Source organism: Lycium barbarum, chromosome 4 (genome assembly GCF_019175385.1).
Source record: "Lycium barbarum isolate Lr01 chromosome 4, ASM1917538v2, whole genome shotgun sequence".
Taxonomy (NCBI): domain Eukaryota; kingdom Viridiplantae; phylum Streptophyta; class Magnoliopsida; order Solanales; family Solanaceae; genus Lycium; species Lycium barbarum.
The window spans coordinates 268,464-296,406 of record NC_083340.1 but is presented as its reverse complement, the minus strand read 5'-3'; the positions used below and the strand labels follow the sequence as shown (position 1 = coordinate 296,406).

General features: G+C 36.8%; 2 protein-coding genes across 8 annotated transcripts; one reads left to right on the top strand and one right to left on the bottom strand.

The window, feature by feature from the left end:
* The first annotated feature begins 214 nt into the window (after positions 1-214).
* LOC132634700 (uncharacterized protein At5g39865-like) lies at positions 215-7,311 on the top strand. 7 transcript variants are annotated; one of them, XM_060350718.1, is made up of 5 exons: positions 215-1,576; positions 1,681-2,074; positions 2,490-2,557; positions 2,708-5,671; positions 6,960-7,311. In XM_060350718.1, exon 4 carries the CDS (start codon positions 4,682-4,684, stop codon positions 5,633-5,635), a length of 954 nt encoding a protein of 317 aa, XP_060206701.1. In that variant the 5' UTR covers positions 215-1,576; positions 1,681-2,074; positions 2,490-2,557; positions 2,708-4,681; the 3' UTR covers positions 5,636-5,671; positions 6,960-7,311. The 7 variants fall into 7 exon arrangements, with proteins under 7 accessions (XP_060206701.1, XP_060206700.1, XP_060206698.1 ...); XM_060350717.1 differs by having other exon boundaries at positions 2,698-5,671; XM_060350715.1 differs by having other exon boundaries at positions 1,681-2,418.
* A 4,536-nt stretch (positions 7,312-11,847) lies between these two features.
* LOC132634699 (NAC domain-containing protein 43-like) lies at positions 11,848-14,301 on the bottom strand. The gene is made up of 3 exons (XM_060350710.1): positions 13,689-14,301; positions 13,316-13,599; positions 11,848-12,871 (listed from the first exon to the last, which is right to left on the bottom strand). The coding sequence occupies exons 1-3, from the start codon at positions 13,870-13,872 to the stop codon at positions 12,104-12,106; spliced, it is 1,236 nt and encodes a 411-aa protein (XP_060206693.1). The 5' UTR covers positions 13,873-14,301; the 3' UTR covers positions 11,848-12,103.
* Between the last annotated feature and the right edge of the window lie 13,642 nt (positions 14,302-27,943).

The following is a 27,943-nucleotide window of genomic DNA, read 5'->3' as shown; positions in this document are numbered from 1 at the left end:
GACTGTTTCCGAGAGACCCTCGGCTCAATGTTGCTCCTACTAAAAAAGAGATTATTAATTTCGAGTGGTCAAAAGCTAAAACTGGTACATTTAAAACCTTTTCACTCATTGATTCTTCATGAAGATAGTTTTTTTTTCATCTTTGCTCTTGTTGTGCATAGTCAATTTATGCTGATTTTGGGCTTTACAGTTTATTTATGAAGATGCATCAGATGAAGATGAGAAACCTTGTTGCACATCTTTAACTTGCAAATGTTGGAGGCATAAGTTTTTTTTTTTTTGACTAGCACCGGGTGTCCGAGTCTCTTTGAGCCCCGACTAATCCCGGGGGTGCACAGGCCCTCGGCAAGGAGTTTCCCGCAAGTGCACCACGGTTAATTCAGGGTTTCCCCAGTCCGATGGCCCCCAGAAATTGTTTGCACCCAGCGGGTTTCGAACTTGAGACCTTGAAGGGGAGCACCCCAAGGCTCAAGTCAATTGCCACCAGGCCAACCCCTGAGGGTTTGTTGGAGGCATAAGTTGAAGCAAGTCAAAATGCAAAACTTTTCATGTATGGAGCAAAAGGAGCTGAGAAACCATTTTTTCGCAAATCCGGACCTCATAATTAATGAGGTTGTTGGGCCAAGCTGTGAAAATGGGCTACAGGATGACCCATTAAGTGGGCTCGGTAATCTGCCAAGAAGAAGCAAAAGGGAGCGGTTTCCAAATCAGAAACTGGCTGATTATATCTGCGGTGTTGTCTCAAGACGTCAGCGAGGAACAATATGCAATAAGCAGACAAGTATTAGAACTAGTTTAAATAGAATAGTGAGAGCAGGGTAGTAGTCGGAAAAGTTGGTTAAGATATTTATCTTTCTCTGTCTATGGCTTTATCTTCCCTTTATTTCCTGTCTTTCTTCAGCAAGTATATCATTATCTTGTACTGCTATCTTAATCTTGTACTGGATTCCAAAATTATCAGAATATCAATTCCTATTTCACTATTTCATATTTGTTCTATGAAATTCATGACAACAGATATCGACGTTTCCCCACAATGTTTTGAGTCCAAGATTTCATTTTAATAAATGTACTTTGAATTGAAGCTTCTTTGGTTCTTTGGTGTGGTGGTTGTATGTAGTCGTATCTTTTCATAATCTGGAAGAAATTTGATCTTGTCTAGTTGGAAGATATATGTATTCTTTGACGATGGGAATTTTTTGTTTGTTGTGCTCCTATATCTTTTTTTAAACGACTAAATTTGACTATTTGAGCATGTATGGAGCAAGAGAAATTGAATGATTATTTCTTCTTTCTGTTGCCATTGGTAGTGACAAACGATATAACAATGCTAGGGTGGAGTATGCAATCAGAAAGCATATTCAAAAACTGTACCCACATTTTCTCGGGTTGTCTGTAGATTCTTGGCATCTTGGGCTTTCCTATTAGGCAACTCTCTTTCAGATACCTTGGGGTGGTTCTAAAATACTATTTGTGGCACAATGTCGTTTTATTTTGGGCAACAACACCAACAATTTTCTCGTTGTTCACGTTTGTTCTCTATACTTTGATGGGCCATCAATCTGATGCAGCAACGGTACAATCACAGATTCCTTCCAAAGTGGTTTTTTTTTTGGGGGGGGAGGGGGGAGGGGATTTCTTACAATCATATGTTCCCTAATTGTTTGGTTAATATTGCAGGTTTTCACTTGTGTCGCACTATTTAATAACTTGATTTCTCCACTCCCTTGGGTCATCAATGGGTTATCGATGCAAGTTGTGAAAATTCTGTTGGTTTCCGGTTTTATCCTCCCCTATTTTATAATATTTGTTCACTAATTAATTTGTTTTGCTGGCAGCAATATCTTCTAGGAGGTTATGCAATTATCTATCCTGTTTTGAACAAGAGATAGACATGGAACAACCTATCAATTGTTCGGATTTCTCTTGCTCTAATAAGCAGACAGATGTGTCTGTTGTCATCCGTGATGCATCTTCCACGTGGTCTAGCAGTGACCATAAGGAAATAGATTTGGTTTTGGATCATGTTAATCTTCTTAATCCGAAGGGTATACTGGTTGCATTGGTTGGAGAGGTGAAACTCTGCTTGATACTTTTATAAATTATTTATTCAGTAGCTTTGAGCTTATTAGAAATGTGAGAAAAGCTGGACCAGGCCTCATTTAATGTGAAATTTAGAGTATCTAAAGCTTGGTTTATGTTCTGAAATTTAAGGTTCCCTTTTTTCCCATTTTAAAACTTTTAGGTTCGGGGTGACATTTCGTAAGTGGGTGTAAACAATACAAACTTGATGATATAACGTTTCTCCGAGTAGGTTGGGTCAGGTAAATCATCTTTGTTGAATTTGATTTTGGGGGAACTGAGGCTAATCGATGGATCTGTGAATCGGGATGGTTCTGTAGCATATGTACCTCACAGGTGAACAAACTGCTGTTAATATTTGATGTATTATGCGGCACTCTGATCTCGTATTTTGTCTGTCTTTTCAGGTTGCTTGGATTCTCTCAAGAACCATACGTGATAACATTTTGTTCGGGAGCGAGTATTACCCATGGAGGTGTATTTCCTTCACCTTTTGACAAGTCAATACGAACTTGTTTGGACAGTTTCAGTTGCATTCAGTTTTCATTTTCTCTGCATTTCCAAATTCCCAATTCTAAAGTTAACTTCAATGTTCATTAAGCTAATATTCTGAAGGTTTATTAAGGAGTCACTACTTAACAGAAGCTCTTCTTGGATTTTGATGGGGAGCAAATTCTAAAAAGTATTACAAGCTTGTGGACTTGCATATTTCCAGAATGATGGGAGGTGATCTAACCTCTGTTGGAGAAAAAAGGATTTAACTTATCTGGTGGACAGAGAGCTCGTCTTGCACTTGCCAGGTGACACGATCTTCTTCTCTCTTCAGAACGCAAAAGGTAATGTGAGTATTGAATTATCTTATCTTTTGAAAACTCTCTCTATCTGGCAGAGCTATTTATCATGACGCCGAAATTTGCCTTCTTGATGATATCCTCAGTGCAGTTGATGCTCATGTTGATTGTTCAATTCTACATAATGCAATTGTAGGCCCTCTGATGAATCAACAGACTCACATCGTTTGCACACATAACATTCAGGTTTTATAGTAATATTATAATTTTTTTGATTGGAACTTGTAATTAAATAATGAGCAAGGGCGGTTTCGAACTAATCACTACAGAGAAGTTTTATGCTAAATTGCTAATATGTATATGGTGAACACAAGCCATTGGTTTTTCGTAGCTCATTATATTTACAAGTACCAGACACCTTGCATTCTGAAAAGACTAGCTGCTATTGCTAATTGAGCCAGACGATGGACGTGAATGTCCTTTTGACCTGCAATGATTGTGCCTAGCTCTATCTTCAGTGTAATAGTTTCTTTTCTCTATATTCAGCAGATACTGATCAAATTTACCAAACAAATGTTTCTTAATTCCAATTGTAGTTAAGTATGTGATAGTAATGGCTAGTTCCTCGGTTAATTGATCAAATCAAGTTTTTCAAAAAAGAATTGGAATCTATGCCAAACGCTAGCTTAGAGATTAAGATTCGTTCACCAATGCCTTATACTTACTCTATGTTTTTTCGGAACAAAGAAAGGCTTCTTGCTGAAAACACTACTCCCTCCGTCTCAATTTATACGATATTTTTCGCTTTTCGAGAGTCAATTGACTAAACATTAAAGCTAAATTGGATTAGATTAATTTGATATTTAATATTATAATTTATGTATTTGAAAACTACGTGAAAAGTACTACTCCCTCCGTCACATAAGTGTCACCTAAGCCAAAAAAATTGTCTCATAATAAGTGTCACCTTAGGAAATCAAGACACAAATTGATCGGTTTTTTTTTCCAATTCTACCCTTAGACAAAAAGTGATAAATTAAAGTAACATCTAAATGATGATTGAAGAAGCCACGTAGTAACTTGGTAATGTTGGGATTCCCAATGTCAAAAGATTTATTACTTTATTTTTATTATATAGGGGTAATTTGATAAACTTCACATTGCATTATTGGTTTCTTAATATACGTTTTCTTTTTTGCTAAGATGACACTTATTATGGGACGGAGGGAGTATAAGTTACAACTTTTCATATCAATTTGGTGAAAAAATACATCTTAAAATGTTGGTTAAAATTTATGCAGTTTGAATATGGGGAAGCAAAAAATATCATCTATATTAAGACATAGGCAGTAATAAATTTATTCTCCCTCCATTTCAATATAAGTGAATTTCAGACACTTTTTTTATAGTTCAAAATAAATGAGTATATTCAAAATTCAAAATATCCAAATTCCAATTTTCCTTCATCTTTCTTTACATACTATGACGGACCAACCCAACCCCCAAAAAACAAGAAAACAGAAAAGAAAGAGAAAGAAATAAGAAAAAGGGACAAAAGTGAATGGGGGAGGCTCTGCCCTTTTTAGACTTTGCGACACAAACAGTAACTTTAGGGGTTGCATTTGAAAATGGAACATTTGAGCGGTAAAATGCGAAAAAAGACACCTGCCTTCTCCACCTCTCTCCTGCCATTTTTCAAAAATTGAATGTGTACTCCTCGAACTCCCCCATTAAACTATTACTCAAATCTCACGTCTCTCTGATCCCCTTTGTCCTCTCCACACTCTTCACTTTGACTCTCTTTTGCCATGGGTTGCGTTTCATCCACTCTGCTAAACCAGGACCATGAATTCACCCAAATGGGTGGCTCTGCTGCCGGCTTCAGCCATCACATTGTCTCTCTCACTTCCACCACTTATGGTCTCATAACCCTCGACCCACCTTCCTCTCCCCCACCCCCCACCACCACCACTACGCCTCCTACCCCTACCCCACCCCCTCGACACACTCTTGGTTCCCTTTTCCCAAGCCCCTTGTCTGAACCAAGAATCCTCAAGTCACACACTTCTGACATTATCAATTCTTGGGAACTTATGGCTGGTCTTGATTCCAACTCCACCACACCCATCACTGACAGCTTTCGGTTTCCATCTTTACGCAAATCACCATTCTTCAACAAGGAGAATTCAAGCCCCAATGTTGCTGATGGGGTTGATAAAGCTGACATTTTTAAGTTGTCTTGTGGTTCTGAGCTTGATGGGCTTGAAAAGCTTTGTCCGCCAAACGGTGAGGATAAAATAGTGATCTATACGACGACGTTGAGGGGTGTGAGGAAGACCTTTGAGGCTTGTAATGCTGTGAGATCAGCGATTGAGGGGCTTGGGGTTTTGTATTCTGAGAGGGACATCTCAATGGATAGGGGTTTTAGGGAAGAATTGAAGGAGCTGATGAAGGGTAAAGAGAGTAGTGAGTTAATACCTCCAAGGGTGTTTTTTAAAGGGAGGTATATTGGTGGGGTTGAAGAGGTAATGAGTATTGTGGAGGAGGGTCATTTTGGGGATTTGCTACAAGGGTTACCTAAGGTGAAAGCTGGTTGTGTTTGTGAGGGTTGCGGGGGTGTTAGGTTCATGCCTTGTTTTACGTGTAACGGGAGCTGCAAGATGGTGAAGGAAGACGCGGAACAGAATGAAGGCAAAACTGTGGTGATAAGGTGTACCGAGTGTAATGAAAATGGATTGGTGCTTTGCCCCATTTGCTGCTGATTGATGCAGAAGCTGTGACTGTGAGGACCTAGCTCGGTTAGTCTCTAAAGCATTCTCTTTTATTTGCATATATAGCTGTTCAAAATTAATTTGATTAAAGATTGAGTAGACCAATGACTTGTGATATACTGTATGTGTTTATTGGGCTATTGATGTGTTTGGTGTTCAAAATTTGGAAGTACTCAGTTAGTCACTGGATTAGAGCTGTCTTGCATAAAATAACTGTCATAAGCCATAAGGAAAAAGCATTCTATAACATTTAGTACCGCTTTACCAGTAGCAGTGTTAGGCTGTTAAATTTTTTAAATATTATGGTACTTTTGTGATTACATACAAGTGCCAGCTCTGGGCTCAAGGGTTGATTGAAAAGTTAATTGGTGCAAGAAGTGTCAAGAACATATTAGATTGTACCAGATAGAAGTGACATTAACTCTGTTTATAGTCAATAAAACCTGGATGTTTCTATTGCAATGCTGATATCTGAACTGAGGAAAGAATTTGAGGGCCACTTTAGCCATTGCAAACAGGCAATAATTACTGTCTTTATTAAAAGACCCAACTTTCTTTATAGGCCATTGGAACCAAACATTGACATCTCTGTTAGAATCCCTATACTGATTTCTGTACGGAGAAAAGTGGTACTGGTACTCCCTCTATTTCATTTTATGTGACACTATTTACTTTTTAATCTATTCCAAAAAAGAATGACGCGTGTCTATATTTGAAACAAGTTTGCTTTCAAATTCTGAAATACTTAGTGACATGATTTTATAGCCACAAATTTCATGGCATGTTAGATACCAAATGATCTAAAGGTCTTTATTTCTTTGTTAAACTCAATGTCTAACCAAACAAGTTTAATAAATTGAAAGGGAGGGAGTATCTGAAATAACTTGAGGGCTGTTTCAGCCATTGCTAATAGGCAGCACCACAGCAGTCACTTGCCTTTGTTAAAGCATTCTTGATTTCCCTACTGACCCATACAGGTTCTTGCTTCTCCTAGACCAGATTAAACAATTGCTGGATTGATTCTTTTGTCCAGCTTAATACATCTTTTGGCCTATACATATCTGCTTTATTAGTGAACAAATTATCAAACAAGAATGCAACAGCAAGATTTCTTTGGTTTGGAGGAGGGCAAGGAACATGTATATTAACTAGCCTACTGTTACCTTCTAAACAAAAAATAAAAATAAAAAATTAACTAGCCTTTACTAGATTTGTATTATTGACAACAGAAGCTAACTAAGATATATTAACTGATATCATTAATCTCATCAAGCAATATATTGACTGCAAAATTTGCCTCTTAAATCTTGGTCAGGGTCCACTACTATTTGTAACGCAGTAAATCGATTTTGTACACACCAAAATGCAAGAGGATACTTAACAGATAAAGCTGCAATATTTTACATCGAGCTCTCAAGGGCATCTTCTGAAAGATTTGGCTGAAGTTTGGGCACATTCGGTGAAACAAGTGAAGATTCAGCACTAAGTGGTAGTTTCTTAGATTCTGAATGAAACAACTGGCCTATAGGTGTTATCTACATGTATCATGAGATGCAATGTGAATTATAACGTACCAACAACATTCTATAATATATCAATGCTAAGTAACATGATATTTGAATCTAATGACATTTCAAATATAACATTTCCAGAATGGATTGTGTTCTTCTGTGCGGTAAATTTTCCTGTTTTCACCTATGCTTTAGTGTTAGAGCATCTTTCTTAGTACTTATTTGTAGGATGGATGTTCGAGTCTATCAACACGGTTGTTGATCTCTTGGGCTATAAGATTATCATACGCATTAAAGAGTAGAATTCAAAAATAATAGTCACTTTTCAGCTTTGAAGTTTCAAATTACAACAACAACAACAAGCCCAGTATAATCCCACTTTTCAGCTTTGAAGTTTCAAATTCTACAAGTGAATTTCTAGAAATAGCCACTATTAGCTCTAGCAATTTCACTTGTGGAATTTGAAACTCTAAGACAATGGCTATTTTTGAAAACAGAATCAAAAAGTGTTTGGTGTGGTGCTATTTCTACCACATTAAACGGCAAGAGAACTAAAGGCCCAGTGGGAAGTATGCAACTGATCCAGACGTTGGTTAGGCCCGGCCAAGAAATGGGCTTTCGAATGCATTAGCCTAACTAGTCCTGGAAGAGTTCCTTCCAATCATCGGGCCATAGGGATATGAACTGCATATTTTGTTCGTGGCATTATTTTCTGATTTGTTTAGAAATAGTACTATGTTTTTACCTGGATTAGGAAAGCAAAACAATATTCGATAATGGGCCACGGCTGCGTTCACTGGTAGGGTAATCAAAGATTCCGAGAGCCCGATGCTTATGCATGAATGTGATTTCAAATCTATCCACAAGTCACCTCTCCTTTCAACAAAATTGACTGTTATAAGGAATCAGAATTTTCTTTTACGATAATCATACTGTCCATGAGGACGGGCTACCTGCTCCCATCAATACAGGTGTCAGGTTATTCGCTAACACTCGAATAGATGAAAAAAAATCCAAACATTTTTGCTCCCGTTAAAATTCGAATTTAAAACCTCATGATTCATTTCATCATTCGCTAAGCCAAACTTATCAACTTGTTTCATATTTTAGATGAAATCAAGTACTCCTACATGGGACGAGAACTATTTATTCATTTATTTCCTCCTTCATGAATACTTTTCGTGTTGAAATGTTTTTTTTTTTTTTTGGCACAATCCCACCAATGATATTATTTTTATTTCATTTTCACTACTTTTAAGAATTCAGTTTATAAAACTATTCAAATTAAATTTTGACGTGACATTTTGTTTATCGGAATACCTTTTAAGCATTATTTAATATTGTACTATTCCATTCACTATTACTAGGATAATACGTAACTCAAATTATGTCTTTTAAACCTTGTGTTGAGTAAAACACGTCTTATATGAGGCGGCGAGAGTACGGTTGTACAAAGCATTAAAGTGTTTGTTGGCTCTTAGTTTGTTATCTTAAAATAGTTGAGTTAGGCATATGCTGTCATAAGATTAGAACGTGCAAACAAACACAATAAAAAAAAAAGAACAAAACATAAAAGGTGCACTCTCAACGTTTCAGAAGATAACTTTAGTGAAACAATGGGACTCATTTGTCGACAGTGTTATGATTAATTGGAGGAAAAAGGAAGTTGGTGATGAAACGAACATAAATTCATTTGATTCAGTGCCTCTTAATCTAATGTTATAATTAGCAGAACAACCACCACCACTGCACCATCAAGCATCAAGTCTATCCATCAATAGTTTGAACTGATGTAGGGAAATAATGACTCGTGACAATAAACTTACTAAGTCTGGTGATGTTGTCTCTGTATGTTATAATTAACCTAAATTACGTCATATCCTCTTGTGGGGTCTATCGGTGAAGCCCTTCAGTAGACTGTGTGCTTCCTTATTTAGAGAGGACCTAAGATAATCTAGATATTGGTAGGAATATTTCGATGTGAAATTATGAATTAATATAACTGCAAGCAGAGAGGCAGAGTACAATTTTCGGTACGGTTCGAACAAATTCAGTAACTTTTGTTAACACCATGTATTCGTATTAAAAATTCATAAGACAGGTATAAACATTTAATTACAAGCTCAATAACTAAAACGAGCAATAGATCCGAAAATAAGTTGTTCAGAACCCATAAGCTTTAAATTTTGAGTTTACCTCAAACTACAAGTAATTTATATTGTTAACTACATATGATTTTCATGAGCTAAGATGTGAAAGCTTGGGTTGTTTATATTGACAAAACTAAAACAAGGTTGTAAAATCTTTTGTGTACTCACAACGTGGAAAAACTTTCTTTTCAAGGAAGACGTGTACGATTCTTGATAAGGAATATATTGGTTAATCAGGACAATTTAGGTTCTGGGACAACGTTATTACTTTAAGAAATTGGTAGCCTGCCTTATTTGAGATACTTTAAAAAATAATACTATTGCCTTTCTAAAGATATAATTTATTGTTATATCACTTCCATTTAACTTTTATTTACAGTTTATGACTAGTCTCGAACATAAAATAATATGATGTTATATTAAGGTTAAACTATATGATAATGTAAATTTGTGTATATTGTCGGTACAGAGATTAAACCCAAAATAAAATGAGATATGATAGATTAGAAATAATCCAATTAGTTCCAAATACAGTGTTGCATCCTCGTATGAGACAACCATCCAAGTATAGGCACTACCAAAAAAAAAAAAAAAAAAAAAAAAAAAAAGGTCTTAGTTGCGGTTTTTTTGGGACAGTTTCACCAAACTGCCGCTAGATGTTGATCTCCCACCGCAAAATTGAATGACAAACCGCCACAATGATTTCTTAATTTTATGGGTTAAACCGCCGTAAATGATCTAAACCGCCGCTAAATAAGTGCTGATAGATGCAGGTAAAAGCGTCGCTAATTGAATTAAACTGCCGGGCTTTATGAAACTTTAGTTCAGTTCCAAATCGCCGTGAAATTAATATAAACCGCCGCTATATAGAAATTGAAAGATGCACAAACGAAAAAGGGCTAAAAAAAAAGTTGGAATTTCATATATAAAAAGAGCGGTACACTGAACACGAACCCAATATCAAACAACTAAAGAGGATTTGCAGCGGTTAATTTAAAACAATGCAGCTCAAATTATTGTCATAATGTCATAATGTTTAAATACATTACCTGACTAAATGACCCAAATTAAATGACAAAGACATTTAAGAAAATGAAAGATGAAAAGATATCAGTTTTCAAGACCCTCATTTCCAAAAACTAAATTTTATAAACTCGTCTCTTCATCATTTCTGGACTTCCAAACTTTGTTAATTGTGATTTGTGTGGGAGATGTGTGAATATAATATGTACGGGTGTTTTAATAAGCAGTGACAAACGGGTTTCTTCCTTTTAATTGTAACTCCTGAACCCTGGTAATTGCTGTTTTCATTTAGAATAATCTTTCTTCTTCATTTTTCCTTAATTATTATTATTATTTTTGTTTTTTTAAATTGGCAGACACCTTAAAGCTGTTCCGATTTGAAGCATGAGTAGATAAAATTTTCAGGTATGTGAGCTATTTGTCGGTAGATAATTCTGGTCATTATTTCATTTTTTTGTTCAGCTTATTTTAAAATCTCCAAATTCTCAAATAATGTGTTTCTATCGTTAAATTTGCATGCTCCGCTTTAATGAGGGGTTTGATTTTCCATTTTTTTTGGCTTTTGAAATTTTTTATAGCAATATTTCTAAAATATGTATGCGCTACAATTTTCTAATTAAAGTCTGCAATAATTGACACATACATTTTATAATAATTGTCACAAAATATTAGTGTGTTCTGCAAGTTAAGATTATCTAATCAGCTTGAAATTGTCATGATCAGTCAAATAAGCTTACTATTTATCTTTGAGATTTTTTTTTTACCTTCAAACTTTACATTATATATCATACACACACGTTTAAAAAATATTTTTCCGATTTTAGAAAATTTGAACATATTGACATGAAATACAAGTGCAACGTCACGTGTCCAGAAACTAGTCTAAATAACATCTCAAGCAGAGGACCCTAAGCGGAAAAAAGTGATCTCATATGTTCAACAATTATTCTTAGTGCCACTTAATTAATATATTGCCATCGTTTTAGCATGTGCAAAACTTTTTCAAGTCTTGCCTTAGAACCCTACATAAAACTCCACTTGTTGGAATATCATCTTGCTTATTATTTTCCTTATTCCAAGACAAATGGTGTTTTATATACGTTACGTTAGGAGGTAGAGTCAGAATTTTAATTTTATGAGTTTTGAATTTTAGAATAAAGACTTCAACTACAAATAATTGGTTCTAAATTTAATATGTATACATTTTTAATAAATATGAATTTATTAATACAAATAGACTGCTTGAGCAAAAGTTATTAGCTTCAGTCAAATTCATATCTTGACTTTTGCCTCCATCCCGGTCGATGCTGGAACTTTTTGTTGGTGCAAGGTAATAATCACAAATTATATTTTCAAGATATAGTAAGATTTAATGAGATCTCACTACTAAAATCATTATGGTCCTCACTAAGCAAATAAATTATATGGGAATTACACTATATCTATCTTACGCGATCATCGGAAATTAAAAGAGCACGTTGCATTGTATAGTATCTTCACATAGTCATAGACAACATAATGATGAAATATGAGACAACGTTGATTATTAAGAAAAGATATCCCAGTTGACAATCATGTTTTCCTTCAATATACTCCATTATCCCAAAAGACTTTCGTAATAGTATTATTAGAAAAAGAAAAAGAAAAAAAAGGAAATTAGGTAGTACGTAGTACTATCATCGTATCAATCAAACTAATTAACGTACCATATATATAGTGACGTCTCTGCTTGAACTATGTATATATACGTATTGCTCTACATAATATATGATTAATTAGACAGACAAGTGGCATAATGGATCTGAGGGTGATGATGATGAAGATCGAGCATAGCTCCAAAATTCAACGTCAACGTCGTCGACATGTGCTTGAGATTGTGAGAACGTGTCGTCATCATCATTTGTTCCCCCGCTTGTACGCAAGTGACCTAGCTGTAACCCATGATGAAGAGGAAAATATATGTTGTTGTTCTCAACGTTTGATGTAATTTCCACACGATCATGGCCATTAAGTTGAGAAGCCACCAGACGGTCTAGAGAAACCCAATCACTCGGGCCTGGCCCAGGCCCAGCAGCAGCGCTATTTTTTGGTTCTGTTTCTGTTAGCATCTCATCAAAGCTACAGCAATCTTGTTGGATTAGTTGTAGAGATGACACGTCATCCATGTTGTTGGTTGGAGAATGATGATTCTCTAGTGCTGGAAGGTGGATGAATCTATTACTGTTGTTGTTGTTGATGAAGGAGTTGTTGTTGTTTATTTGCACAATATGGTCGTTCAAGTGAATACTGTTGACGTTGTTGACGAGGTTGTTGCTGTGTTTGTTTTCCATGTCTTGTTGCTTGCATGACCTTCCCATGTACATGAGTATTTGATCAAGAACGCCGTCATTGTTTGGTTTTTGAACAAGTGTACTGCTTCTAGAGTTCATGGAGAGTGCTGATGATGAGCTCTGATGAGGAGTCTCAAGTGCCTTATGGTAATTCTTCTTCTTAAACACACGGCACACCACCCACCCGTCTTCCTGGTTACTTGACTCGGTTGCCTGGATTAATTGAATAATCAGAAATTTTGCTAAATGTTTTCAAGATTTAATAAGCAGTATTATCTTTTATACTATATACATTACATAAGTTTTTGACAAACAAAAAAGAATATAGCATATTTCTAAATTTTTAAATATCTTTTTTTTCTTAGTTAAACATCTAGCTCCTTCATGAGTCTAGATATATATATTCGGTATAAATTTTATTTGCAAACATCTAATTAAAACTTCTCATTTTACTCTTAGTGAAAAACTTCTATAGTCACACAATATGTTTAAGATTACAACTTTCAAAAGTGTCATAGTCGATCGCACATCAATATTGTAGCATGTTTAAGACCACAATTAATAGTTTCATAAGTCTAATTTTTCCATAAACTCCTTTCAAATCAAACTATGTTCTCTTATACTGTATAAAAAGGAATTAAGACTAGTGGTACTTGCATTAATGTTTACGGTTTCTTGGGGATTGATGTTGTCGTCAAGGCGATACTCATGCATGATCCAATCTGATTTCAGTCCATGAGGAGCACGCCCTTTATAAAAGACTAGGGTCTTTCTCATCCCTATTCTCTTACAATTGCTGTGTATGACTTTATCACGACCTGTAGCCTTCCAGAATCCGGCAGCAGTTGCACGATTTGTTCTAGTTCCTGTCGGATACTTCTTGTCTTTGTGACTGAAAAAGTACCAATCGGTTTGCGGGGCCGATCCTATTCTACACTTCTCTGCATGTATAATGAGGGTTTAATTCAATTATTTATGACATGTCAAAGGTATACACTATCTAATTAGATGTTATTATCACAATTCGTACCTTGAATATCCCAGGGTTCGAGCTTGTTGAGATCAACGTCGCGAATAACGTCAAGATCAATTTTCTCATAGGCAACCTTTTTCCTCAAGTAATAGTGAAGAAGTTCTTCCTCCGTTGGATGAAAACGGAATCCGGGAGGTACTTGAGATTGCCCATTTACTGACAGATTCATGTCTTTCGACATTGTTAATTATGTCCTAATGGTAGTGGAATCAAAATAAGTAAGATAGCAAAGTCGTACTTGTAAATGAAGAGCTCTGGAAAAGAAAGATGTGGAGTCACCTTACTTTGATTTCCTATAAAAGAGAAGCTAGGAAGGGAAAGGGCGATAAAAAGATTGAGAAATAAAAGAAGAAGAGAGGATTGTAGCGTGTGGGAGTTAAAAAGGGAAGGGAGGAAACATGATCATTTATATGTGTGGTTAGGGACACAAATGGGTCTGTAGATGCATGAAAAGGTTTGTATCATGCCTGTTATTGTACTTTTACAGTGGGGTCTTCTTCTTCTGAGAGTGAAAAAATAAAAATAAAAAAAATCAACCACCACTTCCATTATTATCAGAAATATAGAGAAAATAAATACTCTCTTCTGTCCTAATTGACGTGAAGGGATTCGAAGTACAGAGACCATAACAAAAATCAATATCGTTACTAAACCAAAAGAAATATAAAATCGTAATAAATAAATTGTTTGATTTACCAAATAATAAAAATTTCACATAAAATGAGGTGGAGGAATTAAAAAAGGTGAAGGTCACAAAAACTAGAGAGACTGAAGAGTGAAGACTGACTTACTATCAGTAGAATCAGATTTAGGTTATATACACCAATTACAGTTAATTACTCTCTTCGTCCCAATTTATATGGCATGCACCTTTCAGATTTCGAGATTCAAATAAGTTTTTTTTTTTTTTACGATAATTTTTTCATATATCTTTTAAATATTTTGAATTATCAATTATTATGACTTATAGTACCTTTTATGTAGTTTCCATGCCCGAATTCACGATCAACTCTCGAAATTCGAACTGTGCCACATAGATTGGTACAGAAGGAGTGATACTTTTTAACCAGGTTACCTAAGTATAATATTTATAAATAAAGTTTCATATTTAATTATTTTTTATATCGTATGGACTCTGCTAACGCGAGATACTTTGTGCACCGAGCTGCCTTATTTTTTATATCGTTTGCGCATATATATAACTTAAACCGGTAGTTATACCGACAAAGGTTGTGGTGGAGTAGTAAGTACTCCTTCATTTTTAACCAGACGTTTCAAGTTCAAACTTTGGGTATGGAGTCACATTTGTTAGAGAGCGCTTTACACCCCCCCCCCCCCCCACCCAGTGTAGAATTTCCTCACGCGAATTCGGATATAATCAGGCCCAAATATGAATATCGAACATCGAGTGAAAAATTAAATTAAAAAAATTATTTGTAATAAATATAATTTATTTATTATTATGGATGTCTATCTTTAGGAGAAAAGTTAGGGTTTGTGACTTTGGGACAAAACTACTTTTCCCATATAAATAGAGGGGTTCTGTTCATTATATTTTCATCCCTCGAGAGAAATAAGAGAATTCTTCTCTCTTTCACTACAATATTCTTTTTCTAGTTTTATTATTTTATAACACATTATTAGCACGTGTTTCTAATTTTTATTGGAGTTTAATCCACATTAATATTACTGTGTTTGAGAGCTTGACAGTGCCACCCACTCTTAACTGAAAATAAAGGTATTACCCACTTTTGATAGTGATATGTTTATGTAGAAGCAATTTTGTTTTTTATGGTGGCTGCAGTGAACGATTCACAGTGAATGTAATCAAGCATGTTTACAATTCTTCTCTCTTCAGGAGGTATGTGCTTTGTGTGTTATATTTTGCGGTAATAATTCACACAAGTGTTTAGTTGTTTCATTAACACATAAACACATGAAAAATTTATTGTTAACTTCTTACTCTTATGTCACATATGAAGGCGCTTGTAAGTGGTGCCTCAAACTAATAGGCTAACTAAGCCCTTCTGGACAATTTGATTGGATTCTCTATTAATCCATTTATATCGTTTAAATATACGTACACCGTACTTATTATGACTATAATGGAGAATATGATAGAAATTCTCTGACATTATATATGTCTCAATTTGCTTCTGAAGTAGCAATATCTTAAAAGAGATTCTAAGCTATTATAATTTGATATACTTAAGACACGTTCAGATGATTATCTTCCGCTCCTAAAGAATGAAAACTTTTGATAAATATAAATACAGATCCGTTCCTGAAGTGGATGTGAGAATATCTAATAAAACTTATAAATACAGACGTGTACTTGGTTATGGAGATATCACGATTCACCTCCAGAAGAGGTAGAATAATTGAGAAGAAGTATTCTATGTTTTACTCCCATAGTAAAACTTTGTAATTTACCCCTGAAGTAGTAAACTTTAAAATTTACTCCTGAATTAGTAAGACTTTTACATTTACTCCTGAAGTAGTAAACCTTTGAAATTTTCTCCTGAAGCAGAAAGAATCTATAAAATATCTGAGATATATTCGGAAGCTATGTCTTTTTGTGCTTGAGAAAAATCATAATCTTTTAATGAACGTCGTATATTAAGCACATTTAAATAAGTAGATTTCATTCCTTGAAGTGAATGAAGAAATACCACAACCAATCTCCTAGATAAATAACAGGAGATATACATATCATTTTTGTGGGTGAAACAATTACGTGGTTGCCGCTTTGATACAAAATATTCGGATGTTAATGATATCCTTCCTGAAGGAGATATTTACCATAGAAGTTGATGATAGAAGTATCTGTATAACTTAATGTTTACTTTTTGTCATTTATGAATTTAATAATGTCTTTATAATATTCATTTGGTTGCAATATTTTTTGTCATGACACCAACGATGTCGGGGTAATATTTGATTGTACAAAATCAATTAAGGGTTTCAGGAGAGTTAACTATGTATCTAGAAGATCATGACACTAGTAGTGTCCAAACAATATGTGATTATGGAGAATAAATCAAAGGCTCCTAAAGAGCTTATATAACAACAACAACAACAACAACAACAACAACAACATACCCAATGAATCCCACAATGTGGGGTCTGGGAGGGTAGAGTGTACGCAGACCTTACCCCTACCTCAGGTAGGGAGGCTGTTTCCGGAAGACCCTTGGCTCAAGAAAAGGCATAGGAAAGGTTAGATACGGGCAAATAATTCAAAGAAATTATGAAAATGAAAACAATGAAAGTGAATAAGCCATGATAAACCATTTTGTGCAAACAGATACTTGCAGAAATCAAGGGAAAAGAAACTAAAGATCAATGCAACTACTCGCAAGAAAGGATAAACGCGACTACCTACTAGCTTTCTACCCTGATCTGAGTCCTCCATGCCCTCCTATCTAAGGTCATGTCCTCGGTAAGCTGGAGATCAGTTATGTCCTGTCTAATCTCCACTCCCCAATACTTCTTCGGCCTACCTCTACCTCTTCTGAAACCGTCCATAGCCAGCTTCTCGCACCTCCGCACTGGGGCATTTGCGTCTCTCCGCATCACATGCCCAAACCATCTCAGCTTCGCTTCCCGCATCTTGTCCTCCATCGAGGCTACTCCTACCTTGTCTCAGATATCTTCATTCTTAATCCTATCGTTCCTAGTGTTCCCAAACATCCATCGCAACATTCTCATTTCCGTCACTTTCATCTTCTGAACGTGAGACTTCTTGACTGGCCAACACTCTGCCCCATACAACATAGTCGGTCTAACCACCACCCGGTAGGACTTGCCTTTAAGTTTTGGTGGCACCTTCTTGTCGCACAACACTCCGGAGGCAAGCCTCCATTTCATCCACCCTGCACCAATACGATGTGTGACGTCATCATCAATCTCCCCATTTTCTTGTATAATAGAAACAAGATACTTGAAACTATCTATCTTCTCTATGACCTGGGTGCCAAGCTTCGCTTCCACGTCAGCCTCATGCACTACATCACTGAACTTGGTCCTACTCATTTTGAACCCTTTAGACTCTAGGGTTTGTCTCCAAACCCTTTAACTACGCTGTGAGTCTCGTCAATCAGGACTATTTCATCTGCGAATAACATACACTATGGCACATCACCTTGAATTTGCCGCGTCAATCCATCCAACACCAAGGAAAATAAAAATAGGCTAAGAGTTGATCCCTAGTGCAACCCCATCATAACTGGAAAGTGCTCCGAGTCTCCTCCCATAGTCCTTACCCTGGTCTTGGCCTTATTATACATGTCCTTGATCGCCCTAATGTACGCCACAGGGACACCTCTAGCCTCCAAGCATCTCCATAGAACCTCTCACGGTACTTTGTCGTATGCCTTTTCTAGGTCGATGAACACCATGTGCAAGTCACTCTTCCTCTCCCTATACTGCTCCACCAGTCTCCGTACAAGATGAATAGTTTCTGTAGTAGAGCATGCCGGACTGGTTCTTTGAAATAGACACGTCTCTCCGCACCCTCATCTCCACCACCCTTTCCCATACTTTCATAGTGTGGCTTAGCATCTTGATCCCTCTATAGTTGTTACAACTTTGAATGTCGCCCTTGTTCTTGTACAATGGTATCATTGTACTGCATCACCATTCTTCGGGAATCTTAGATATCTTATAGATGACATTAAATAACCGAGTCAACCACTCCAAACCTGTCCTACCTGCAGTCTTCCAAAATTCCACAGGAATCTTGTCGAGCCCTGTTGCTCTTCCCTTACTCATCCTACGAGCAACACCCTTAACTTCCTTAATATTTATACTCCTACAATATCCAAAATCACGACACCTCTCGGAGTACTCCAAATCTCCCAACACAATGTCTCTGTCCCCTTCGTCGTTCAAGAGTTTATGGAAGTATGGTTGTCATCTCTGTCTAATGAGAGTGTCCTCCACCAGTACCCTTCCATCCTCGTCCTTGATGCACTTCACCTGATCCAAGTCACGCGACCTCCTCTCCTTCTTCTTGGCTAGTCGATACAACTTCTTATCCCCTCTTTTGTCCTCTAGTTCTGCATACAGGCGTTCAAAAGCTGCTGTTTTTGCCGCTGTAACTGCTAACTTTGCCTCCTTCCTCGCCCTATTATACAATTCCTTATTAGTCCGCTTCTCCTCATCATTCTTGCTGTCTACCAACTTCGTATACACTACTTTCTTTTCTTCCGCCTTCTCTTGAACTTCTCCATTCCACCACCAGTCCCCTCGGTGCCGGCAACGGCTACCCTTCGAGACCCCCAGCACCTCTCTAGCTGCTTCCCTAATACAACTGGCCATCCTATCCCACATGTTGGTCGCCTCCCCACTACTCTCCCAAGCTCCCATAGCCCTCAACTTCTCCCCCATCTCCAGGGCACCTGTGCTGGTCAAACTTCCCCAATTGATCCCAGGCCTGCCATCCACGACCTTCTTTCTCTTCCTCATCTTGATCTCCAAGTCCATCACCAAGAGTTTATGCTGGGTCGTTAGGCTCTCACTCGGAATCACCTTACAGTCTTTACAGAGACCTTTATCGCCCTTCCTAAGGAGTAAAAAGTCTATTTGCGTCTTAACCACCGAACTACGAAAGGTTACCAAGTGCTTCTCCTTCTTCGGGAAACTCGAATTGGCTACCACCAGCCCAAAGGCTTTTGCGAAATCCAACAGTGCAACTCCTCCTCCGTTCCTGTCCCCGAAACCACAACCTCCATGCACATCGTCATATCCCCCAAAAATTGACCCGATGTGTCCATTGAAATCTCCTCCTATGAATAGCTTCTCAGTGGGCGGTATAGCTCCCACCATCTCGTCCAAATCCTCCCAAAAACGTCTTTTCTCCTCCTCGACTAAGCCCCTTTGAGGCGCGTAAGCACTAATAATGTGCAAAATAAACCCTCCAACGACCAGCTTAATCGTCATCATCCTATCATTTACCCTCTTAACCCCTATCACCGGGTCTCTTAAGGCACTATCTACTAAAATGTCTACCCTATTCCTATCCCTCGACCTACCCGAGAACCATAGCTTATACTCGTCCACATCTTTAGTCCTGGATCCTACCCATTTAATGTCCTGGACACAAGCTATGTTAATCTTTCTCTTCTTAAGAATCTTAACTAGTTCGATGGACTTCCACAATAAAGTCCCAATATTCCAAAACCCTACTGGCAGACTAGAAACTCTCTTAACCCATCTACCCCCTCCAACCCTCACCCCCGTCCGAGAACATGACCCTAGTCTACCATCGTCTACCAAAGCCAGTAAAGCAAATAAAAACTACTTAAGTAGGCAAGAATCAATATTAAAACACAAGTTAGCAATAATCTAGATGAAAGTTTAAATACTACGACAAGAACGATATAAGTAATGCAAGAATGTAAATTAGCTACAAGGATAAAATACAGAGAATTAAGAGATGCAACCGGAGGTACCAACTCCAGTTAGACAGAACCTGCTCACACCGTTTCACTGTTCACATCGGAGTCACTGTTCACGCCGGAATCACTGTTCGCGCCGTAAACTCAAATATGCCGGAACTGCTCACGCCGTTTCACTGTTCACCTCAGAATCACTGTTCACGCGTAAACTTGAATCTGCTGGAACTGGATTCGCGGGCCCCAAGAGGCGGGAAAAGGAGCAGGGAACATAAGAAAGAAGAAAAAAGAAAGGAGAGAAGATAGGATAAGAAGATTAGGGGGGTAGGGCTGTCACAAACCCTAGGAGAGAGAGAACTTACCCGGAGCGGCCTCCGGGAGGCTGCTGGCCGGAGTTGGGGGTGGGGGTGGATGGAGGGTAGGGGATGGAAAGAGGACCGTTGGGTTTTCTTAGAGAGAAAGAGAGAGAGAAAGTGACAGATGAGAAAGTGCCTAAAGAGCTTATATACTATTATGTAATTCATTCTAGATTGTAATATACGAAGTTATTATGATCGAAACACAAGTTGTAGTAAACCTAGAGTTTACTAAAATAAATGGCTATCATCTTGAAGCTATAAATGATTCCAGGATTAAATATCTTCAAAATCATAGTGGGTAAGAAATAACTATGTGAATGGTTACCCTCTTTATTCTCCAAATTGTACTACACAAATATAAGCATGATGAAATCACATGTCACAATAAACTAAAAGTTTATTGGTACAAAAACAATTCATGTCATAGTAAACCAGAAGTTTACTAGTACAACTAATTTTATTAGTCAGCATGAACGATTTGGTCAGCTCGATTCAAATATGATGTGCAAATTAAGTATTTGACATATATTGAAGAACTAGAAGATTCGTCAAGAATTTATTTTTATTGCTTGTTCTCATGATAAATTGATTATACTGGCTAATATTGGGATTGAATTCCCTAAATTCTGAAAAAATATAAAAGGTGAATATGGGCCCGCTCACCAGTTATGTGATGTCTTAAATAGATGCATCGATAAGATGGTCACATGTGTGTTTACTGTCAACCCACAGTTTGACATAGGCAAAGTTACTTGCTCAAAATAATTGAGTTGAGAGCACAATTTTCAGATTATGCAATCGAGATTATTCATCTTGTTAATGCTGGTTTATATCCAAGTTGGTTTGGCGCTGAATGCCTCTGATAAATAGCTAAACCATTGCTTGTGAGAACAAAGCTTCATGTGTTGATTTGAAATATGATATATTACATACAACAACACTTATATACTTCAAACCAATAAATTATCCCATCACAATTGGTTCAGGGTCAGGAACCAGATATTTCTATCTAACAATTTTTATGTGTGGTATATGATTAATTAATCTACCATGATGCACAAGATGGATTCCCCCAAAGAAGATGGGATATGTGTTATTTTTTCTAACATAAGGGGGAGAATAACCTGCTATGAAATATGTTCGTAAATTATCATTAGTATGATCCTCATTTAAAGATAATTCAAGTCTATTGCTAGAAACATTTGCTGACCCAAAACTAATATCATATTTCAACTACAAAATGCTCCTACTAAAATTAATGTCCCTGAAAGACAGAGTGTATAACATACTTGAAGTGTTGTAGACCAATCGGTTCCAAACACAATAATCCTTGAAAAGGGAGAGGAGAAAATGATCAAAATGGTCATAATAAGAAGGCGCTATGCTCTTAAAGAGCTTACGACATAACACTTCACAAAACCTCATGAGAGGTTTAGGTACGCAAAAATAATGAAAGTGATGAGATCTCAATAAGTTATGTCGCATTGTGAACTGATACAAATGATATATCGTCGATGACATCTTTGATACAATATAGCGCGCAATATTGTAAAGATTATGAGTATCTGAATTTTACGTATGTTAAAACGTGTTGACATAGATAAATACCAAGTGAAATAACACTTCTTGGTAAGCGTAAAGCTTATTGAACCTGCAGTCTAGACAACATAACGTGTCACACATTTAAATTTTAATGGATATTGTCACTTGACAAAAATTATACTGAATTTTTTTTATAGAATTTTAAATGCCTGAAGCATATACAAGTTCTAAAAATTTGTTCTTTATTCTTATATGGATTAAATCAAGCAAGGTGAATGTGAGTTTATCATAATGAGTATTCTTTGACTGAGGGTACACACGAGTCCATTATCATTACGTCTTTATGAGTGTACATTGATTACTTGAATATTATTCGAATTCTTGAAGAGTTTCAAAAGCAATAGATTATCTGCTGAAAGAAGTTGAAATGAGAAACTTGCCTCTTTGGTCCTGAAGTGCCATATCTTTATGCAATTGATACATTCATACGATGTTGTTCTACATGATAGTCAAATCATATGAAGATAACATATGTTTATAAAGCAAGTCAGGAATGCACTTGGAGTGATTTCAACAATATTATATGCCGATGCAACTCTATCCAAGGACTGAAGATGCAGCAGCATACATAGCCCAACTAAAGGGAGGATTCATAAAAGGAGATAGAACAAAACATATTTCACCAAAGCTGTTCTTCACACACGATCTCCAAAAGGATGATGATATCAACGTGCAACAAATTCGTTCAAGTGATAATATGGTTGATTTCTTCACACACGATCTCCGCAAGATTGGATTGTGAAGATTCAAGTTTTAGATCGATGTTCTCATCAGGGGGAGATAATACACATTGTACTCTTTTTCCTTTGGCAAGGAAAAGGTTGTGTCCCACAGGGTTTTCCTTACAAGGTTTTTAATGAGGCGGTCAAAATGCGTATTATTAGAAATGTGTATTCTTTTTCCTTCACTAGAGTTTTTCCCACTGAGTTTTTTCTAGTAAAGTTTTAACGAGAGGCACATTATCTATCAAACATACATCTAAGGGGGAGTGTTATAAATATTATTTATTTATTATTGTGGATGTCTATCTTTAGGAGAAAATTTAGGATTTGTGGCTTTAGGACAAAGCTACTTTTCCCTTATAAATAGAGGATTCTCTTCATTGTATTTTCATCCCTCAAGAAAAATAATAAGAATTTTCCTCTCTTCTCTCTTTCTCTACAATATTCTTCTTCTAGTTTTATTACGTTATAACACCAATAGAATTATATTTGAGGGTCCTAGTTGTTTAGAATGGGGCAAGGGGGTTTCCAAATTCTCTGAGTGGGGTCCCTGCATCAAGAAACAATGACCTTCGACCTTAAAATCTGAAGAAAAGCTCCCTCGAAACAACCACTATCCCAAGAATATCTCACTCTCCATCACTCATTTTACTCGTGCAACTAACACTAACGACAAGACGGCGAGAGAGTTGAGGGGATAATAGATGGGTTCGGAGGCATTGCGCTTTCATGTCGAAGAAATTAGCCATGATGCAAGAGTTATAGAGAGGGATAATGCATATACTCTTTTACTTTCTTAACTGTTTGCATTTTCCATCATTGGCGTACCCACCACACAAAAAAAACACACAGAATCATTTCATCTACGACCATATATTCTCCATACAATAGGTCATATATATATATTTTGTTTGGTTAAAAAAACCCAAAAATACTTTTATTATGGTGTAATATTATTCATTTTGAGCTCAGCTCACATGGTTTTTACCAAAAAGCTACTATTTATAAGAATATTATTATGCCACCTTACATGTATCTTTTTTTCTTTTTAGCTATCATGTGGGATTTTGCTCGCATGCGTAACATATCTAGCCCACTTCATAAGTTCCGACGGGGTTCTGAGGCTAGTAAAATGGACCCTTGATGGGTTGGGTTATGCCCGGAAGTCATTCTAACTGGCCTCACTGAATGGAGAAGAAATTGTATTGTTTGCCCTTAAAATATAAACTAATGTCCCGTTAAACATTGTTTGTTTATGAGGGCCAAAAATTAAAGGCCAACACAAAATAGGGACAAAAGTACAAAATGGATGAACTGCAAGCTACATAAGGAAAATTTCATTTCATTTCTATACTTAGAGGAATATAGTACTGTACTCAATATGTGCGTCATTCTTGTCCAGGCTCATTTTGCGAAACCTCCAGAATATGGACGACAAGAAGCAGGGGATGTGATATAATATAATCCCTTGTGTCCAACCGATTTAGAAAGTAGTAGTATAATATATCTTAATAGGCAAGCTAGGAATATTTGAACTTTTGTCTCGCTGGTGAGAGGATTTGGTTCCCATTTTATAATTAATCTCCTTCACCCATGTATAATAAAAAAAATAAGCGAGCTAATTTTATCCGATTATACATACGAATGATGCTTAGTTTAGTAGTCCTTGTACGTAGTGTTGCACTGTTGCTTCTAAATATGTAGTACCTTTTATTCAGGAATTATATTCTTTTTGTCCACTTCCGTTCCGAGAGGTATAAAATATAATATCCTAGCTTAATAAAGGCATATTTGGACTAAATTTAAACGGAGGGGCATATTTATTTTATTCTACTTTTCTGTAGTTGAGGGGCAAATTTGAGCCGATCAATGATAAAAACATATTTCAAAACAAATTCAAATGAAGGGCGAAGTTCTCTTATTTTTCATAGTTAAGGGGCAATATTTTTGCTCTTTTCTATTCCCGTATAATAAATCAAACTATTTATTTATTGAAGTGATAATTTCTCATTGACTTGATGAGGCAGACAGTACGAATAGCGCAGACTCTATTAGCGACGTAAGCAAAGGGAATGCTTTCTTTAATATATAAATATAGCAGAAGAAAAAGTAAATCGAGGAGACCTTCTGCTAACCCAAGATCGTTAACTGAGATCGGAAGATTCAACTAAAGAAGAGGAAGCTTTGGAAAGGAGAACTCTGTAATGGAAGAAGACTCTCTTGAATTGGCTTGAATTGAGTTACAATTGAGTTTTGTATGGGTTAACTTGGCTTGATAACAAATGACTAAGGCCACCCCTATTTATACTTGTCTAGGGATGGTTCTAGATAGAATTATCTAGATATATCTACAAAATATCTAGTTAGCCTTATCTTCTAACACTACTCTAAAATATTTAGATTTTTCTTTAAGATAATTATCCAAGATCCTACACTAGACTATTCTAGATCCCTTACTAAATATCTAGGATTTTTTGTACCTCAAAAAAATCAACTTTACTTCTTCACACTCCCCCTTAAAGTGATTTTTTGGAAACTACCCCGAGCTTGTTGCGGAAGAACTCAACCGAAGCTTTTGGGCGTGCCTTGGTGACGATCTCACCAATATTTTCCCGACACTTTGTACTTCTGTAAATGATGATGGTTTTGCGCTAATAATTGGACCTCCAAACAAACATGAATATGTCTTGATAAAATTTTCATCTCGGTAGCGGGTAGACTTGCCACTATTTCTTTTTGGCCTTTGCGAACCACGTGACTCATCTTCATGCTGAACTTCACATTCTTGAGTTTCCAGACTCCCTCTTTCTCTTAGCTCCTTGACAATTGTGTTATTTGGAGAAGCACCTAATTCAGTGATGATCTGACCATTAATTTCCTTCGAAGCCTCAACACCAACATAGGATCCACCACTAGATTCCCTTTCCAACACCTCGATAAACTGTTTGGCAGCTTCAGAGCTTTCAAAAACCATAATGCTTGTATCTCCACATGAAATTGAGCCTTTAAGGTCAACCTTTTCATTTATTTGACAGTCGGCTTCTCCATCTGCTTCCAGTATTTGATCTGAGCTAGTGATTGACTCTGATACGGCGGATGATTGACCAGAGACTTCAACTTCCACTACAACTCCCTCAATGCTTTCTCTGAAATGGTCACCATTACTATATATAGTTTCAGACATCTCTGCTAAGGTTCTACTTCAACATCTCTCACGTCTAGACTTTTATTACCAGCATCAGGATTTGCTTCGTTGATTTCCTCGATAGCAGCTGCCACGTCACTAGTCTGAACGTCTTTGGAATCTCCTTGCTTTTTGTTGATGACACCAATTCCTTCCTTCTCCACGTGATGGACCGTATTATCTTTGGAATCTTCTTGCTTTTTGTTGATGACACCAATGCCTTCCTTCTCCACGTGATGGACCGTATTATCTCTTGAATCCATGATCCAGTCTCTTTCGAAATTGAAGGAACCCAGGGTATCTACTACTCGAGCCTCAGCTACAACGCACCTTCCCCAGTCCTCTTCTTCTTCAGCAGCTTTCTCAACTTGAGCCATGTTGCTCTCTTTTGTTCGGCAATATCTTTTTATGTGTCCTATTTTACCACACCTATAACACTTCAGAGTCTTCTTATAGTTATTAGTAGACTCTCTCTCCTTTTCTGGCGAGTTGGAAACACTTTGAAATCGGGAGTGTGGCGTATCTGTGAATGTTTTTCCTTTGAAGCTCCTCTTGTCGGCTACAAAAGCATTTCCTTCCCCTTCTTTAAAACATACACTAGCCATCTGTTTGGCTAGTAGCTCCTGTGATGACAACAAATTCTCAAACTCCTCCAAGGATGGTAGTTGAGCCCATCCTTGAATTGATGTAACAAAAGGAATATATTCTGGCTTCAAACCACGAATGATAATTCTTCTCATTCGTGCTTCAGAGATATCCTCGTCGGGGTTTAATAAAGAGATCTCTGAACATAAATTCTTAATCTTCAAAAAGTACTCAGCAATAGGTAGATTACCTTGAGTGGTGTTCGCCAATTCATTCTCCAATATCTGTAGTCAAGCTTCATCCTTCTTGTTGAACAGCCGATCGAGGGTCCTCCATATCTCATTAGCTGATTTGCACCTTATAATATGATCAAACAAGTTGTGAGAGATGGACCTCTTCAGGATGAACTCCGCCTTCGCATTAATTTGCTTCTACTTCTTGTATGCACTGCTATTTTCCGGTCCGTCAATAGGAGGATTTGTGTCACTCCCATTAACAACATCCCACAAATCCTCGCCCACAAGGTATGAACATGTCTTCCATGCCTTGTAATTGGACTGATTCAACAACTCCATCCCCAATCCATTAACACGACCGCTCAAATCCATTTAGGGAAACCAGTTGAATCTACCACTAACCCGATCTTGAAACAAAACCCAGCAGCCAACGTATGGTTATGGCTCTGATACCATGTAGAGAAATATAGCAGAAGAAAAAGTAAATCGAGGAGACCTTCTGCTAGCCCAAGATCGTTAACTGAGATCGGAAGATTCAACTAAAGAAGAGGAAGCTTTGGAAAGGAGAACTCTGTAATGGAAGAAGACTCTCTTGAATTGGCTTGAATTGAGTTACAATTGAGTTTTGTATGGGTTAACTTGGCTTGATAACAAATGACTAAGGCCACCCCTATTTATACTTGTCTAGGGATGGTTCTAAATAGAATTATCTAGATATATCTACAAAATATGTAGTTAGCCTTATCTTCTAACACTACTCTAGAATATCTAGATTTTTCTTTAAGATAATTATCCAAAATTCTACACTAGACTATTCTAGATCCCTTACTAAATATCTAGGATTTTTTGTACCTCCAAAAAATCAACTTTACTTCTTCACACGTTAGTCTTTTCAATTCTCAGAATTGCAACAAGTTCATTATTCTAGAATCATATGTATTATTTTTCATTTGTCATTTTCATGAAGATGTAATCATTTTATTCGTCTTCGTTCTCTTCGCGCTGTAATATTACTCTGGAGTTATTATGTCCATCAAGCAAGAGCAAACGAGTACTCTCAGACAAGGATGCGATTGTAACAAATGCGCCCAAATTCGAATAATATCGATTTGTAAAAGAAAACAAAATGCATGAGTTTTGGTTTCTAATTAAATAATCCAATATAA